The following is a 20,104-nucleotide window of genomic DNA, read 5'->3' on the forward strand; positions in this document are numbered from 1 at the left end:
CACTGTCTTCTGTTTCTTCTTTTAGTTTTTTTTATTAACCAAGTTCAGTTTGTCTCTTTTTTCTCTGAAATGAAAGATAATTATAATTTACTTAAACTGTACTCTTTTTTTCCTCTTCCAATTAATTTAAAATGTTAAATTATTTTTAGTTTTATTGATTAAATTTGTAATTTAATGTAATAGCCAGAATGGTGGGGTGCACCTGTAGCCCTGGATATTTGGGGGGCTGGGACAGGGGAGGAAATCACTTGACCTCACAAGTTTGTGACCAGTTTGGCTAAAAAAGTATGACCCCACTTCAAAAAATATAATTGAGACTAAATTTCTTGATCCATTAAGTTTTGGCAATTTCAATTTTGCACTTTGTAAGATTTACTTATCCAATTAAAATATATTTTGGGAGGGAGATGGTAGATGGCAGAGTAAAGTAAAGCAGCATTCCAAGCTGTGCTGTTGCACGGGACCAAAACAGCAGGTATACAGCTTCTCACCAAGGTGGCTAAAGAAGGATTTCACTAATATTTAATATTGGACATCAAAAGCAGCTTAGGGACTCAGAAATTTGGATATAATAAACAAAGAAGAAAGAAAACATCAGAACTGACATGATGGCTCTGATCTTTGGGATAGAAGAGAACATGGAGATACAAACTAAAGGCATAAAGAACATTTTCAATGAAAGAGTTACAGAGAAATTTTCCACATCAAAATGAGAAAGATATCCACATTATCCACATTACAGGACCCCAAATAGACCTAGTCAAATAAGAAGCTCACTGGGACATATCATTATCAAAATGCCTAATACAGAAAATAGGAAAGAATATTAAAAGCTGCAAGACAGAAACATCAGATCAAAAACCTGAGACAAACCAATAAGGTTCATTTTGGATTTCTCAGCTTGGACCCTAAAATTAAGGAGGATCTGCAATGAGATATTCCAAGCCCTAAAATAAAAAAAAAAAAACTGCCAGCCAGATTTCTATATCCAACAAAACCTAGTTTCAAATTTGAGGGGAAAATAAAAACTTTCCATGAAAAGAATAAATGAATTCACGAGAACCAAGCCAGCATTACAAAGAATACTCAAAGATAAACCGCACAAGAGGAACTAAAAAATAATTCCCAGAACTCACAGAGGAAGTTCAATAGAAGAATAATCTATTAAGTAAGAATCAAGACAGGGTAAAATATAGCAAAATGTCAGGAAACCATAAATAGTTATCCTTACTTACACTAAATGTTAATGATCTCAACTCCCCAGTTAAAAGGTACAGGTTAGTCAAATGGATCAAAAACCAAGAATCAATTATATGCTGTTTACAAAAGACTCATCGTAAAGGCAAAGACATCCACAGTCTGAAGATAAAAGGATGGCAAAAATATTCCAGAAATATGGTCCAAGAAAATAAGCAGGAATAGCTATTCTCATATCTGACAAAGTAGATTTCAAGCAAATATTAATCAGAAGGACAAAGAAGGTCACTACATCTTGTTAAGGGAATGATCCAATAAGAAGACATAATGGTAGTAAATATTTATGCCCCAAATGTCAATGTGCCCAATTACATGGAAAAAGGACTCCATGACATTAAATCCTGCATAGACCTCAATACAATAATACTGGGTAATTTCAATACACTCTTATCACCAATAGACAGCCCATCAAAACATAAAATCAATAAAGATATGTCTAATCTAGATAACACTATATAAATCATGTGCCACATTTTTAATCCATTCATCCACTGAATGAAATCTAGGTTGGCTCCACAGTCTAGCTATTGTGAATTGTGCTGCTATAAACATTGATGTGGCTATGTCCCTGTAGTATGCTGTTTTTAAGTCTTTGGGTATAGTCCAAGAAGAGGAATAGCTGGGGCAAATGGTGGTTCCATTCCCAGCTTTCCAAGGAATCTCATACTGCTTTCCAAAGTGGCTGCACCAATTTGCAGTCCCACCAGCAATGTATGAGTGTACCCTTTTCCCCACATCCTCGCCAGCACTTGTTGTTGTTTGACTTTATAATGGCTGCCATTCTTATTGGAGTGAGATGGTATCTTAGACTAGTTTTAATTTGCATTTCTCTGATTGCTAGAGATGATGAGCATTTTTTTGTATACTTGTTGATTGATTGTATATCTTCTTCTGAGAAGTGTCTGATCAGGTTCTTGGCCCATTTGTTGATTGGGTTATTTGTGGGTTTTTTTGGTGTTTAGCTTTTTGAGTTCTTTGTGTACTCTAGAGATTAGAGCTCTATCTGATGTGTAAAAATTTGTTCCCAGGATGTAGGCTTCCTATTCACCTCACATATTATTTCTCTTGCTGAGAAAAAACTTTTTAGTTTGAATTCATCCCATTTGTTGATTCTTGGTTTCAATTCTTGTGCTACAGGTGTCTTATTAAGGAAATTGGGGCCTATCCCCACATGATGGAGATTAGGGCCTACTTTTTTCTTCTATTAGATGCAGAGTCTCTGGTTTAATTCCTAGATCCTTGATCCATTCTGAGTTAACTTTTGTGCATGGTGAGAGATAGGGATTCAATTTCATTTTGTTGCCTATATACACAATGGAATATTATTTAGCACTAAAAATAATAAGATCATGGCATTTGCAGGGAAATGGGTGGCATTATAGCAGATTATGCTAAGTTAGCTAATCTCTAAAAAACAAATGCCGAATGTCTTCCCTGTTAGAAGGGGAGTGGGTGACTCATAATGGGGAAGAGAGGAAGAGCATGGGAAGAAGATTACCTCAACATAGGAAGAGAGGTGGGAGGGAAAGGGAAGGAGAAATGGAATTGCATGGATGGTGGAAGGAGACCCTCATTGTTATACAAAATACATGAATGAAGATGTGAGAAAAAAAGAAAAAAAAGACTAGCACTACCCTAGATTAGGTAGAGAGAAGTGATGGAAGGGGAAGGGAGGGGTTGGGGAGATAGGAAGGATAGTAGAATGAAACAGACATTATTATTATTGTGTGTATATATGTGAATGCATGACCAATGTGATTCTGTAACCTGTACACTCAGAAAAATTAGATATTATATCCCATCTGATTCAAATGTAAGATATGTCAAGGTCATTATACTGTCATGTGTAACTAAGTAAAACAAATAAAAATAAATAAACAACACTATATAAATCAAATGGACCTAATGGATATCTATGGAGTATTCCACCCACAATCAGCTAAATTTACCTTCTTCCTGGCTGTGCATGGAACTTTTTCCAAAGTAGATCATAATCTAGGCCACAAAGAAAATCTTAGCAAATACCAGAAATTCAGTGCAATCCCATGTATTCTATCAGATCACAATGGAATGAAGCTAGAAATCAACAGAAAAAAAGAAAATAAACCACATAAACATGTGGAGATTGAACAATTGTCTCTTAAATGAAGAATGGACTAAAAAAGAGATAAGAATAGAAAGCAAGAAATTTTTAGAAATGAACAATAATAGAGATATAGCATATCAAAATCTCTGGGACATTTGAAAGCAGTTCTAGTGGATAATTTCTAGCTTATGCTTCACCTCAAAGGCTTAGAAAAGAAGACAGGAAATAATTAAGATCAGCATCAAAATCAATGCAGTTGAGAAGAAGAGAAGGCCTGTGATTAAATCCAATATCCATTCATGTTAAAAATGCTGGAGAAGCTAGGGATCAAAGAACTTACCTTACCATTGTAAAGGCCATTCATGACAAACCCAAAGCCAACATAATACTAAATGGAGAAAAACTAAAAGAATCTCTTCCAAATTCAGGAACAAGATAAGGCTGTCACTCTTACCAGTCCTATTCAATATAGTCATTGAAACATTAGCTAGAGCAATCAGGCAAGAAAAGGAAATCAAATGGCTACAAATAGAAAAAGAAGTCAAAATGTCTCTGTTGGCTGACAATATGATCCTATATCTGGAAGACCCAAAAACTCTACTGGAAGACTTCTAGAGCTCATAAATGAGTTTAACAACGTAGCAGGATACAAGATCAACACCCATAAATCAATAGCTTCCCTATACTCTAACAGTGATTCAGCAGAGGAAGAAATCTGGAAAATCATACCATTCACAATAACCTCAAAACAAAAATTTAATACCTGGGAATTACTCTTAACAAAAGAGGTAAAATAACTCTAAAGTGAAAATTATACAACACTGAAGAAAAATTGAAGAAGATCTTAGAAAATGAAAAGACATCACATGTTCTTTGATAGGCAGAATTAATATTGTCAAAATGGCTATACTACCAAAAGCCATTACAGAGTCAATGCAATCCACATTGAAATACCAATGACATTCTTCACAGAATTAGGAAAAAAATTCTTAAATTCATTTGGAATAGTAAGAGACCCAGAATAATCAATGAAAGAGTAAGCAAGGAAAGTGAAGCAGGAGGCATCACAATGCCTGATCTGAAGTTATACTATAAGAGCTGTAGTAACAAAAACAGCATGGTATTGACAACAAACTAGACACAAAGACCAATGGAATAGAAGATACAGAGACCAATCCACATACGTAAAGTTGTCTAATATTTGACAAAGGTGCCAAAAATCTATCTTGGAGAAAAAACAGCCTTTTATATAAAAGGTACTGGGAAAACTGGATAGCTATGTGTAGAAAAATGAAATTAGACCCCTATCTCACCTGCACAAAACTCAAATCAAAATGGATCAAAGGTTTTGGTGGAACCACCATTTGACCCAGCTATTCCCCTTCTCGGTCTATTCCCCAAAGACCTAATAAGAGCATGCTACAGGGACACTGCTACATCCATGTTCATAGCAGCACAATTCATGATAGCAAGATTGTGGAACCAACCTAGATGCCCTTCAATAGACGAATGGATAAAAAAATGTGGCATTTATACACAATGGAGTATTACTCTGCATTAAGAAATGACAAAATCATAGAATTTGGAGGGAAATGGATGGCATTAGAGCAGATTATGCTAAGTGAAGCTAGCCAATCCCTAAAAAACAAATGCCAAATGACTTCTTTGATATAAGGGGAGTAACTAAGGACAGAGTAGGGACGAAGAGCAGGAGAAGAAGATTAACATTAATAGGGATGAGAGGGGGGAGGGAAAGGGAGAGAGAAGGGAAATTGCATGGAAAGGGAAGGTGATCCTCAGGGTTATACAAAATTACATACAAGAGGAAGTGAGGGGTAAGGGAAGAATAATACAAGTGGAAGAAATGTTTTACAGTAGAGGGGGTTGAGAGAGAAGAGGGGAGGGGTGGGGAGGGGAGAGGGGATAGTAGAGGTTAGGATAGACAGCAGAATACAACAGACACTAGAATGGCAATATGTAAATCAATGGAAATGTAATTGATGTAACTGATGTGATTCAGCAATCTGTATACGGGGTAAAAATGGGAGTTCATAACCCTTTTGAATCAAACTGTGAAATATGATATATCAAGTTAGATGTAATGTTTTGAACGACCAACAATAAAAAAAAATCAAATAAAAAAATGGATCAAAGACTTAAGAATTATATCAGAAACTTTACAGCGGCTACAAGAAATACAGCATCAACACTCCATCATATAGGTGCTGGCACTGACTTACTTAACATGATCCCTAAAGCACAAGCAATAAAACCAAGAGTCAATAAGGGGGATGCTATTAAACTAAAAAGCTTCTGCGCAACAAAGGAAATGATTAAGAGCATGAAGAGATAGCCTACAGAATAGGAGAAAATTTTGGCCAGCTACTCCTGTTATAAGGAATTAATATCCAGAATATATAAAGAACTCAAAAAATGTAACACCCCTCCTCAATAACCCAATCAATAACTGGGCAAAAGAACTAAACAGAAATTTCTTAGAAGAAGAAACACAATGGCCAAAAAATATATGAAAAAAATGTTCATCTGTAGTAACCAGGAAAATGCAAATCACAAACTACCCTAAGATTTCATCTCACTACAATTAGAATGGCAATGATCAAGAATATGAACAACAGTAAATGCTAATGAGGCTGTAGGGGAAAAGTTCCACTTGTACATTGTTAGTAGATTGCAGAATAGTAAAACCACTCTGGAAAGCAATATGAAGATTCTTCGAGAAACTAGTGATGGAACCGCCATATGACCCAGCTCTCACTCCTTGGTATTTTCTCAAAAGATCTAAAAGCAGCATACTACTGCTACACAGCCATATCAAGGTTTATAGCACAACACAGCCACATCACAATAGATAAATTATGCAGTCAATCCAGATGCCCATCAATAGATAAATGGATTACAAAATTGTGACACACACACACACACACACACACACACACACACAATGGAGTTCTAGCCATAAGAAAGAATGCAATTATGGCATTTGCCAGATGGAAATGAAGAATCATGCTAAGTGAAATGAGCCAAACTCAGAAATTTAAAGGCCAAATGTTTCCCCTCATACGTGGAAGCTAGAGTGAAATACAGGAAATGGGGAGGAAAGCATAGTATAACATAAAGAATCAAATACAAATTATTAAAAGATGAGTGAAAGGCGATCTAGTAGTTAGGAGAATGAGATAGGAGAGGGAGGGCAGGATGGAAAATGGGGAGAGAAAAGGGGAGGAAGTCATGGATTGAAATAGATTTCCATGAATGTGTGTTTATTGGAATGAACCTGAGTACTATGTATAAAGCTCTAATAAAAAATAAAAAAATGTTGAGTCTTTCATATATGTCACTCACTTTTCTATATATTGCAGCAAATAAAACAACTTACCTTCCATTGTGGGAAGAGATAAGAATATTTATTCTTTCCCTTTCATGTTTTAGCTTTATTCAGCTACATTATTTTTATGGTGGTAAATATATGTAAAAAGTCGCCATTTTAATTATTTAGGTATATAATTCAGTAACAGTTAGTACATTTACTATGTTGTTGCTATTTAATTTTGGAACATTGTTCATCACACCAAAAGGAAACCTTTACCTATTAAACAGTTACGTCCCAGAACATGTCATCTCATCCTCTGGCAACCACTAATCTGCTTCTATCTCTATGGATTTACATATTTTGGATAAATTCAATCATACAATATGTGACTCTTTTGTCGAACATCTTCCATTTAGCATAATGGCAGCTGAGAGCATGAAAAGTATATTCCAAAGACACAAAGAGACATAAAGATTTTGTTCTGGAATTATGAATTTTATAATAATAATATTATTATTTTGTTATTTACTGCCCAGGGCAGTTTACCTTTAATAATCTCTTGATGCCTCAGATTTAGAAAAATCTTGGAAGACTGCTAGGTAGAAAACTAAGATGAAAGGAACCTGTCCTCTCCTTTTTAAAAGTAAAATCCCAAATATAATGTCCACCTATTGTGATAAGCAAATACCCTGCTGTGTCTTATAATTGCTGTGGTAATGTTTAATAAATAGTTCTGAATAAACAGATTATAAAATAATTTTATATGTTGTTTTTCTTTTTTTTTCTAGACAGAATTACTTCTTCTGGACTTACCTTCTCTTTATCTAGAGATTCATATTGTGCTGGATAAAGCTTTGGTATGTGTTCTGCTTTTTCTTTGCTTTTAAATATTTGATGTGAAGGTATGATTAGCCTTAGCTAGCAGGCGATTAAAAGATTCCCAGTCTTTCTTGCCTGTCACAGATAGAATAGTGTAAAAATGTGCAGACTGAAAAATCATATTGTAAACATCACTCTAGTTTTATCAGCAATGCTTTATTTTAAATCTTTAAATAACAATATTGCAAAGTCAGTTTTTCCACAAATTTTAGGGCCTCCTTTAAAACACACTATTTTTTTTAATGGTGACATTTGGTCAAGGTGGGTTGAGGTCCTATTTGAGGGAAGTCTTTAAGAGCAGTATTAAGTGCAGGGAATGGTTTCACTCTATAAAATATTTACTGAGACAAGAGTGAGGATAATATAACTATTGATCCTTGATTACCATAAACAATTTGAGGACCTGTTAAACTTCAAAACCAGGGAGAGTAACTTAGTTTGCAGTCAAGTAAATATGGTTTTCTTTCTTCTAATCTTTAAAGATTTCAGAAAATAGGAATAAAAATGGGCTTTCCTGTTTTTAATTCAATGATAGCTTTTGGTTACCACACTTGGAAGCAACATGAGTGCCAATTCCATGCTGAGGGCTGCAGGGTTTGTCAGGAAGCACTGAGGTCAGGACAGAGGGTATTTGGAGAAGGATATGACAATATTTGATTTATTAGTGCTGGGAAAAGGAAAAGGAAACATTTAGAATCAAGTTATTTTTATACTTAAGAGAAAATAAGATAGTTCTAATAAACATGACAAGTTTCTAGGAAATATTGTGCATTCTAGAAATTGTTTTGTTTCAGGCTTACAAAATTTTGAGGGTTACTTTAAAAGCTTCTTGATCAAATTACTAGTTTTTCAACCATACTATGCTGACTAAACATTCCCTTTTCTATGTTCTTAGGCATATTTTCAAATTCTTTAATAAAAAAAGCATTGAGTCAGCTATGAAATCTGTGTTACCAGATGTTGGCATACAGAGAATAATACTGATAATTTCTTCAGTGACTTCATAAATTGTAAATCTACAATTTTAGCATAGAGAATTCCATTTTATAACTGAGGGAAGCATATGGTATCATAAAAACACAGGTTGGTTAATGGGAACAGATACGAAAATATACAACTTTAACTTGGGATATTGTAAGAAAGTGGGTGTTTTAAAATGTGGGATTTATTATTATGCAGTTGTGTTGAGGCCAACAGATCAGAAAATGATTGCTGTTGAAAGAAAGTTTATCAATCATAGTTCCCAAGAGAAGGGAACACTCTTTGAAATGCAAGGGCCACAGCCACCAAGATCTGTCAGGAGACTGGGATCAAGGGGGGCATCTGGACAAAACCCTTTATTGTGGATTCTGCAAGAACAGACAAGGCATCCCATGCAAAGTTGATTGGCTAATTTGAATAATTTCAGTGGGCTCTGGAGTGTAGTGGCTGTCCATAGTTGTCTACCTTGCCCTGGGCAGGAGAACAGTGTCTCGGAGTGTGAGGTTCTGTTAGAGAAAGTGATTGGGCTCTGGACTGACTATTTTGCATTCAAAAGGTGTACTGAGTCAGGTTTTTCGTTGCTGTGACTAAAGGATCCAACCATAACAATTGTGAGAAAGGCAATGTTTATTTAAAGGCACACAGTTTCAGAAATCTTAGTCCATAGAAGGCCGGCTTCATTCCTCAGGGCTCAAGGTGAGGCAGGACATCATGGTGGAGCATGTGGCAGAGGGAAGCAGCTCATGTGGTGATCAGGAAGCAGAAGGGTATCCAAATACAAATATATACCCCAAAACCACACCCACAATGACCCACTTCTTCCAGCACACCCATCTGCCTCCCTTTCCCACTCAGTTAATCCCATCAGGGATTAATTCACTGATGAGGTTTAGGCTATACCCCAATCATTTCTCCTCTGAACCTTCTTGCATTGTCTCATATGTGAACTTCTGGGGACACCTCACATCTAAACCATAACATATACTCTGAGGCAAGTCATTTGCTAGCTCTGGGAATCGGTCAGCTCAGGATCAGCAAGTCCCCAAGATGTCAAAGTTTAATAAATATGTCATTTTAGTATATTCATATTAATACATTAATACTGTCATATTAATACAGGGGGACACATAATGAATATCACAAATAGGTAATAGGTGGAGGGTGGGGTCATAGACATTGTGCTAAACCTTCCCATGCAAGTGTTAGAAAAGTTTCTATCATTAAAACACAAAATTAAGAGGCATGTGGAAATGGGTGAATTAAACAATTGATACAATATTTGGATTATATCTGAAAGGCAATGGAGAATCATTCACAGTCTTTAAGCAGGGGAGTGAAAGATTCATTTTCATCTTAGAATCTTCATTTGGCATTAGCATAGAGGTAGATTGCTGGTTGGAAAATTGGAGGGGTAATCATCTAACAGATTATTCCAGTAATCAAGTTAAAAATTTATACATTGATATTAATGGGAATAGAAATAAAGGGAGACCTTTAAAATTTATGAATTTGAATTAGAAAGTCATGTAAGCTTTTGATGTATTAATTTACTTAACAAATTTACTGAATATCATCTAGATACCAGTTCCTTTTCTAGCTATTAAGGATATAGAAGTGAACACATCAGAAATATTTGTTCTCATGGAGCATGTCCATAATAAATGTGAGATGTAATAGATGATAATACCACTAAAGAGGTGCAAATATAAGGTAGGAACAGATTTTTGAGGGAAGATGATGAGTTGAGTTTAGTTTTGAATTTTATGGTTTTGTAACATTCAAGGCATGGTATAGATGTACAGATGAGGTATAGATATATGGAGTTTGACATAGTCACAATCCAGAGTCAACACATATATACACACTAGTTTATCTATTCATGTATGTGTGTGTGTGTGTGTGTGTGTGTGTGTGTGTGTGTGTGTGGTTTTATCCAAAAGTGTCATATTAGTAGTCTTATGTAAACCACTACCACACTCAAGATACTCACAATAATATCATCATAAGACTCTTTACAGACACACTCATACCTTCTGTCTCTCCTTAACCCTTGGCAAACACTAAGCTGTTGTTCTTTACAATTTCACAAATTGCATAAAGTTATCATACAGTTTGTTTTTTATTGAGATTTAATTCAGCATAATTTTCTTTAGGTTTATCTAAGTTGTCTTATATATCAACAGTTCAGTTTTCTTTTTATTGCTGAGTAATAGTTCATGGAATGAAAGTACTACTTTGTTTATGCTACTTTGTTTAACCATTTGAGCAGTGAAGAACATACTCATTATTTTCAGTTTTTGGCTATTATGAATAAAGCAGTTAGGGACATTCACATATAGGTATAAATGTGAGCACTGGGTTTCTTTTCTTTGGGATGAATGCCCAGGAATGTAATTGATGAGTTATATAGTAAGTCCATTATTTGTTTTGAAAGAACTTGCCAAACTATTTTTCAGAATGGCTGTACCATTTTACATTCCTATCAACAATATGATTATCCCATTTATGTTTATGTCTTATTTTGAAATTGGAGCCCCAAATCTGCCTCAGCTTTCTGTTAGTAGGAGGAGAGTAAATCTCAAAAACATTATATAATAAATTGTGTTTAAATATAAAATTAATTCTATCTTTCAGTATGATTACTTGGGCTCTGATAGCACGATAGTAACAAATAAAATCTTTGAAATTATCAGCCTTGTAAATTCGGTAAGTATTTTTATTTTCATATCAAAGAATTTTTTTGTCTTGAAATTTTCATTCATGGGGGCTGGGGTTGTGGCTCAGTCAGTGGTAGAGTACTTGCCTAGCATGTGTGAGGCACTGGGTTCGATCCTCAGAACCACATAAAAATAATTAAAATAAAGGTATTGTGTTCATCTACAACTAAAAATATATTTAAAAAATTTTTTTTTATTCATGTTAACTTGATGTATTTCTGGGTAATTAAATCATCCATTTAAATTGAGTATGGAGTTGTAAAAATATTGAAAGAATTTCTTGTTATAAATTAACATAAAGATTAATTTTCATATATTTATTTCTTCTGCTTTAGGCATTTACTCAATTGAAAGTTACTATTGTGCTGACATCATTGGAGTTGTGGTCAGATAAAAATAAGATTTCTACAGTTGGCAAAGCAGATGAATTATTGCGTAGATTTTTAGAATGGATGCGGTCTTATCTTACCTTAAGGCCTCATGATGCTGCATATCTATTCATGTAAGGATGATGTTTCAGTATTCCTAGAAAGAAAAGGAATATCTGTGATTGTGATGTTGCTTAACTGAGGGACTTGGTATTCATTTCTGACTACTCAGACTTTCATTATTCATTATGTGATCTCTTTCTGTTTGTCAAGCAGCAAAAAAGATTACTAGCATTTATTTCTGAGCATATCAAATTAAGATAAGATTTAAAGAGGTTAAGCTATCTCAGGACTCTCACCCAGTGGGTATATCTAGGTTTTGAACTTAGTTTGTAACGCCAGTGCCCAAACAGCCACTACATTAAGAGATGGGAGTTGTAAATTTATATCTTGATATAAACTGATCAAAAGTTGGAAAAATAGGTTACAAATATTTTTTTTCTAATAAATTTTTTGCATTATTTTAAAGTTGGCACTTTAACATTTCCTTTTGCATGCATAAGATTCATCTTTCCCTCATGTATCAGTTGGCAATAAATATTGTTACTCCTTTAATTTTTGGTCATCTGAAGAACATAACATCTTAGTTTCCTTTTTTTTTGATGACTAGTGGATTTCAACATCTTTCATGTGCTTCTTGATCACTTGCCTTGTTCTTTTGTAATTGCCTTTTCATGCCATTTGAGTGTTTCTTTATAATTTGTGAGGATGTTTTGAATGTTTAGATATCAAACTTTTGTTTATGAGCATGACAGATAATTTTGTATATCTATAATAATTTTGCTCCAGTATTACTTTTACATTTCATATGGTTAACATTGCTAATATTTTATTTTTTAAATTTGGGTTTTCTGTATGATGGAAAAGCTCTCTCCATGTTCTAGATTTTAGTCTGCTATTTTTTTAGAATTAATATTATTGAAGTTTATAATTTAAGTCTTTAATCCAAATTCAGCTATTTTTTGAAAGTACAAAATAGAGGTGCACTTTTGTTTTCTGTCATATGACAGAAGACATTGCCTATGTGTGTCTATGTGTTGGAGTGTTGATCCTATGTTTTCTTCTAGCAGTTGTAAAATTTTGGGTTTGATTCCTAGGTCTTTGATCTATTTTGATGTTACTCATATTTGAATGAGTTGATTGTTCTGTGCCCATGCCAACTCTCCACAAAATGATCGTGTCAAGGGGTGAGTGTAGAGGGAACAGGGTAACTTCCCAGGTTTGTCTGTTTTAAGGCTTTGTCTTTTGTTGTTTCTGTGTTGAATGTTCTTCAAAGTATGCTTCCATTGCTTGCTAGTATTTTTTTTTTAACTCTCTATGCCTGTACTAATATTTTCACTCATTCTCCCAGCCCATGACTAACTTCTTTCAAGTACATACCTCTTACTTTCCAATGTGATCTTCTTCTTCTTGGAAATTTTATTTTTGTTGGAGTTGTCTGATATTTGCAATAACTGAAACTTTCTGTCTACTTTCCATGTCTTCTTTTTTTCTGCTTCCTTTTTGTTGATTTGAATACTTTTATAGTTTAAGCATAATATTTGTAACATTGAAATACTATTTAATTAATCTTGTTATTAATTTAAAATTTAATTAAATTATTAATTTTAAAGTTGTGCTTTAAAAAATACTTTATGGGGCTGAGGTAAAGTTATATATTACTTGACTATGTGTGTTTTTGATTCTCAAAATTGCTAAAACTTTCTTGGTAATATTTCTCTATGTCACTTATACATAAATACCTCTTTTTATCTTTGAAGATAAATAAAGATATTTATCTTTATTTTATTCTTTATTTATCTTTGAAGATAAGTAAAGAATATTTCCAAGTAAATTTAGTATGCATTTATGGGATGATATCAAACTAAAAAGCTTCTTCACAGAAAAGGAAATAATCAAGAACGTGAACAGAGTGCCTACAGAATGGGGGAAAATCTTTCCCAACCGCATCTTAGAACATTAATCTCTAGGATATACAAAGAACTCAAAAAACTCAACACCAAAATAAATAATTAATAAATAAATAAATAAATAAATAAAAGAAGAAGAGAGAGAACTCAAATTACTAGCATATGGGATGAAAAAGGCAATATCACAACAGACACTTCAGAAATACAGAAGATAATCAGAAATTATTTTGAATCCTTATACTCCAATAAAATAGAAGATAGTGAAGGCATCGATAAATTTCTTAAGTCATATGATCTGCCCAGATTGAGTCAGGAGGATATGTTTAGACAACCTAAACAGACCAATATCAATTGAGGAAATAGAAGAAACCATCAAAAGACTACCAACTAAGAAAAGCCCAGGACCGGATGGGTATACAGCAGAGTTTTACAAAACCTTTAAAGAGGAACTAATACCAATACTTTTCAAGCTATTTCAGGAAATAGAAAAAGAGGGAGAACAACAAATTCATTCTACAAGGCCAACATCACCCTGATTCCGAAACCAGACAAAGACACTTCAAAGAAAGAAAACTTCAGATCAATATCTCTAATGAACCTAGATGCAAAAATCCTCAATAAAATTTTGGCGAATCGGATTCAAAAACATATCAAAAAAATTGTGCACCATGATCAAGTAGGATTCATCCCTGGGATGCAAGGCTGGTTCAATATACGGAAATCAATAAATGTTATTCACCACATCAATAGACTTAAAAATAAGAACCATATGATCATCTCGATAGATGCGGAAAAAGCATTCGACAAAGTACAGCATCCCTTTATGTTCAAAACTCTAGAAAAATTAGGGATAACAGGAACATACCTCAACATTGTAAAAGCAATCTATGCTAAGCCTCAGGCTAGCATCATTCTGAATGGAGAAAAAATGAAGGCATTCCCTCTAAAATCTGGAACAAGACAGGGATGCCCTCTCTCATCACTTCTGTTCAACATAGTTCTCGAAACACTGGCCAGAGCAATTAGACAGATGAAAGAAATTAAAGGCATAAAAATAGGAAAAGAAGAACTTAAATTATCACTATTTGCAGATGACATGATTCTATACCTAGCAGACCCAAAAGGGTCTACAAAGAAACTATTAGAGCTAATAAATGAATTCAGCAAAGTGGCAGGATATAAAATCAACACGCATAAATCAAAGGCATTCCTGTATATCAGCAACAAATCCTCTGAAATGGAAATGAGGACAACCACCCCATTCACAATATCCTCAAAAAATATAAAATACTTGGGAATCAACCTAACAAAAGAGGTGAAAGGCTTATACAATGAAAACTACAGAACCCTAAAGAGAGAAATTGAAGAAGATCTTAGAAGATGGAAAAATATACCCTGTTCATGGATAGGCAGAACTAACATCAAAATGGCGATATTACCAAAAGTTCTCTATAGGTTTAATGCAATGCCAATCAAAATCCCAACGGCATTTCTTGTAGAAATAGAGAAAGCAATCATGAAATTCACATGGAAAAATAAAAGACCCAGAATAGCAAAAACAATGCTAAGCAGGAAGTGTGAATCAGGCGGTATAGCGATACCAGACTTCAAACTATACTACAAAGCAATAGTAACAAAAACAGCATGGTACTGGTACCAAAACAGGCGGGTGGACCAGTGGTACAGAATAGAGGACACAGAAACCAATCCACAAAACTACAACTATCTTATATTTGATAAAGGGGCTAAAAGCATGCAATGGAGTAAGGATAGCTTCTTCAACAAATGGTGCTGGGAAAACTGGAAATCCATATGCAACAAAATGAAACTGAATCCCTTTCTCTCACCATGCACAAAAGTTAACTCAAAATGGATCAAGGAGCTTGATATCAAATCAGAGACACGGCGTCTGATAGAAGAAAAAGTTGGCTACGATCTACATACTGTGGGGTCAGGCTCCAAATTCTTCAATAGGACACCCATAGCACAAGAGTTAATAACTAGAATCAACAAATGGGACTTACTCAAACTAAAAAGTTTTTTCTCAGCAAAAGAAACAATAAGAGAGGTAAATAGGGAGCCTACATCCTGGGAACAAATCTTTACTCTTCACACTTCAGATAGAGCCCTAATATCCAGAGTATACAAAGAACTCAAAAAATTAGACAATAAGATAACAAATAACCCAATCAACAAATGGGCCAAGGACCTGAACAGACACTTCTCAGAGGAGGACACACAATCAATCAACAAGTACACGAAAAAATGCTCACCATCGCTAGCAGTCAGAGAAATGCAAATCAAAACCACCCTAAGATACCATCTCACTCCAGTAAGATTGGCAGCCATTAGGAAGTCAAACAACAACAAGTGCTGGCGAGGATGTGGGGAAAAGGGTACACTTGTTCATTGTTGGTGGGACTGCAAATTGGTGCAGCCAATTTGGAAAGCAGTATGGAGATTTCTTGGAAAGCTGGGAATGGAACCACCATTTGACCCAGCTATTCCCCTTCTCAGTCTATCTAAAGACCTAAAAAGAGCATGCTACAGGGACACTGCTACATCCATGTTCATAGCAGCACAATTCACAATAGCAAGATTGTGGAACCAACCTAGATGCCCTTCAATAGACGAATGGATAAAAAAATGTGGCATTTATACACAATGGAGTATTACTCTGCATTAAAAAATGACAAAATCATAGAATTTGGAGGGAAATGGATGGCATTAGAGCAGATTATGCTAAGTGAAGCTAGCCAATCCCTAAAAAACAAATGCCAAATGTCTTCTTTGATATAAGGAGAGTAACTTAGAACAGAGTAGAGACGAAGAGCATGAGAAAAAGATTAACATTAAACAGGGATGAGAGGTGGGAGGGAAAGGGAGAGAGAAGGGAAATTGCATGGAAATGGAAGGAGACCCTCAGGGTTATACAAAATTACATACAAGAGGAAGTGAGGGGAAAGGGAAAAATAATACAAGGGGGAGAAATGAATTACAGTAGAGGGGGTAGAGAGAGAAGAGGGGAGGGGAGGGGAGGGGAGGGGGGTTAGTAGAGGATAGGAAAGGCAGCAGAATACAACAGACACTAGTATGGCAATATGTAAATCAATGGAAGTGTAACTGATGTGATTCTGCAATCTGTATACGGGGTAAAAATGGGAGTTCATAACCCACTTGAATCAAAGTGTGAAATATGATATATCAAGAACTATGTAATGTTTTGAACAACCAACAATAAAAAAGTCAAAATGGATAGTTAAAGCATATACATGCAAAATAATAGATAAAAAAGCAAAACAAATAATATATAAAAGAACAAATCTTGGGATTGCAACACTATTTGATTTAAATGGTTTAAAAAATATTTATTTTTTAGTTGTAGTTGGACACAATACCTTTATTTCACTTAGTTATTTTTATGTGGTGCTGAGGATCGAACCCAGGGTCTCGCAGGTGCAAGGCGAGTCTCTACTGCTGAGCCACAACCCCATCCCATAGTTTTTATGAAGCTATAATAATCAAGGTACTGTGGTATAGGGAAGAGGACAGACTATATTTATCTATATAAGGTTAAACGATCTTTGACACAAGTTAAAAAGAAAACAATGAGATGGAGAAAGCATACTCTTTCAAATAATTGTTACTGAATAATTCATCATTTATCTGAAAAAATAAATGAACCTCCTTCATATCTCATGGCATATACAGTAATTAACTCCAAATGAATGATAGACACAAACACAATTTGAACTATGAGACTTTTAGAAAAAAGAACATGTGGGAATGTTTGTAAACTTTTTGCTAGGCACAACACCAAATATGTCATTCACAAAATAAGAAAAATCCTAAGTTTTTCTTGATCAAGTTTTTACTTTTTGAATAATATTGCTAAGGTAGTGAAAAGCCACAGTAATATTAGCCAGTTGACAGAATATGTGGTTCTTCAGCTTCACCCATCTACACACAAACCCATCTAGCAACTGTCCCTATGAAGTATTACCCTGAATACCCCAAGATGTGTGTCTGAAGCTAATATACCAACTGGGGATCACAGAGCTGAGAAAAGTCACAATTAAATGTTAAGAGAAAGAGTTCTGTTGGACTTGCCACCCTTTTTCAAGATGGCAAAGCATCACTCACAGAGAATTCTCTTAGACTCACAATTCTGTAGTTGGGATAGTAAATTTTAGAGGTAAAGATTCAGTTTCTCCACCATTCCTGAGCTCACCTCAGTCTCATCCCACCAGAAATCCTGGGGCACCTGAGAGGGCTAGGTGCCAGGGGTCAGTCAGAAATAACAAGGATGGGGCTCACAATAAATAGCTTGCAAATCTTGATACTCTGCATTCTGGCCAACAGAGATGGTAGCCAACAACACCATGCTTCAGTAAACAGTTGACTGTGGAGCCAAAGCAATGGTGGGGTCTGTGATCACTGGTGCTTTTGATCCTACAGGAAGGATTTCAAGTGAGTCTCACATATTTTCAGGCAGGAGTATTTATTAGAAAAATGGAGAATACAGATGTTCAGGAGAGACCAAACAGGTCATGTCAGGGGGTGGTGACATGGGCCTTACAGAGTCGTGGTTTTTAAAAGACTGAACTTGGGGCCTGGGGTGGTGGCTCAGCGGTGGAGCGCTTGCCTAGCATGTGTGAGGCACTGCACCACGTATAAATAAATAAAATAAAGATCCATTGACAACTAAAAAATATTTAAGAAAAAAAAAGACTGACCTTGGAAGCTCTCCCTCCTCTGAAATTTGAAGATGCAGATGATGGATGCAAATGATGGCTCCAGAACGTCCTGATCCCTTTGACTTGATAAGAAAGGCTCCCTGGACTTGGAAGAAGTTAAAACCTTTGAAATTCCTGGAAGTGAAAAACAGTGTGAAACCTGTTAACTTTTGTCTTTTGTTCTAATGTATCCCTTCCCCTTTCTAAAAACTTTCTTCCTCCCAGAGGGTTTAGGGATGGCACTTTTGAAACAATGACCATATTTTTTCATCTTTCTTCAAAGTTAATTTTGAATAAAATCCCTTTCCTACCATGTCTGAACATGTCTGGAGCAGAGAGTGTTGTGGCTTAGCTTCCTTACTCCTCAGGCCCATATTTGAACTGTTTGGTAACAGTTTCTTTTGTTTCTGCCTGCTTTGATAAAATTCTCTGTTATGAACTATGAATTGTCTTCAATGCACATGTCAGACTTCCTCCCTGTAAGTTATTACCCTTTACTGTCCTTCCCCCTGTCCCCCTGCTTGGGACTGACTGACTTGCCTAACAGAAAATCCTAAAGATTTCAGAAGAAAACTATTCAATCTAATAAATGAACTCAGTAAACTTGCAAGATACAAAATCAACATAGAAAACTTAGTATCATTTTTATACTCTAATAGTGAATTAGCTGAATAGGAAATTTGGAAAGTTATTCAATTTACAATAGCTTCAAGAAAAAAATGCTTAGGAGTAAATTTACCAAGATGGTGGAAGTTATCTATACTAAGAGTATAAAGCATTGTTAAAAGAAATTAAAGAAGACAAAAATAAACAGAAGTTTACCGCTGTTAATTAATTAAAAGAATTACTGTTGTTAAAGTGTCATACTACCTAAAGTGATCTGCACATTCTGTGGAATCCTTAACAAAATGCCAATGACATTCTTCACAGACAAGAACAAACAGTCCTGTTATTTTCACAAAATGACAAAAGACCCCAAATAGCAAATATTGATCCAAAAGAACAAAACTGGAGGCATCACAAGTCAATATTGAACAAAGTTGAAGCCACCAGTAACTCATTTTAAAATATAATGCAAAGCTGTATAATCAAAACAGCACGCATGGCTCTAGGATGGTGGAGTGGAGGAAACAGGTCTCTAAGAGTAAATTAAATTAGCAGTTTTGAAGTATGGAAAAAGAAAAAAAGCAGGTAGGCAATTCAGTGTGCTAGTATCCAGAAGAAAGCAAAAAAATAAAAAAGGTTTTTAGAATAGGAAAAAAAAATAGGCAATAGATGGTGACAGTGCCAGTCAAGCTGTGGCTCAGTAAGGGAGGGGAAGTACTGCTCACTCAAGAAGACACTTTCCCACTGGGCTTAACAATAGGACCAAATAATAAACTCAGAAAAATTAGGCTGTACTTACTGGGTAGAAAGCCTGGGAGTCCCTGGCTGGAGAGGGAACTAGTGATCCCTAACAAAGTTAGGTAAGTAGCCCTAGCAGAGCTGGTTGAAACTGGCAAAACACGGTCATCTTGAAAGGACTCATTGATTAGACCTCAAATTCTTTCAGCTGGTCAGTCATTTTTTTTCAGAAATTACTATTTTTTCCATTGATTTTATTCACACTTTTTTTTTTTGGTCCTGTACTTAGCATATTTGACTTGCTGTATACCAAGGCCAAATAGCCACTTAGGCTATACTTTTCTATGGATCAATGAGTAACCAAACCTACCCCCAATCTGAGAATTGAAGAGAGACTGAGAGCCTGTTGTGGCTCTGCAGAGAGGAGAAGAAAGG

General features: G+C 35.2%; 1 protein-coding gene across 1 annotated transcript in view; it reads left to right on the forward strand.

The window, feature by feature from the left end:
* Adam32 (ADAM metallopeptidase domain 32) overlaps window positions 1-20,104 on the forward strand; it is a 107,880-nt gene that overhangs the window by 23,702 nt on the left and 64,074 nt on the right. Inside the window, exons 6-8 of the mRNA XM_077792718.1 lie at window positions 7,463-7,531; window positions 11,169-11,240; window positions 11,587-11,753. Coding sequence (XP_077648844.1) covers window positions 7,463-7,531; window positions 11,169-11,240; window positions 11,587-11,753 — 308 coding nt within the window. The remainder of the gene's footprint in view (window positions 1-7,462; window positions 7,532-11,168; window positions 11,241-11,586; window positions 11,754-20,104) is intronic.

This window comes from Urocitellus parryii, chromosome 14 (genome assembly GCF_045843805.1).
Source record: "Urocitellus parryii isolate mUroPar1 chromosome 14, mUroPar1.hap1, whole genome shotgun sequence".
Lineage (NCBI taxonomy): Eukaryota > Metazoa > Chordata > Mammalia > Rodentia > Sciuridae > Urocitellus > Urocitellus parryii.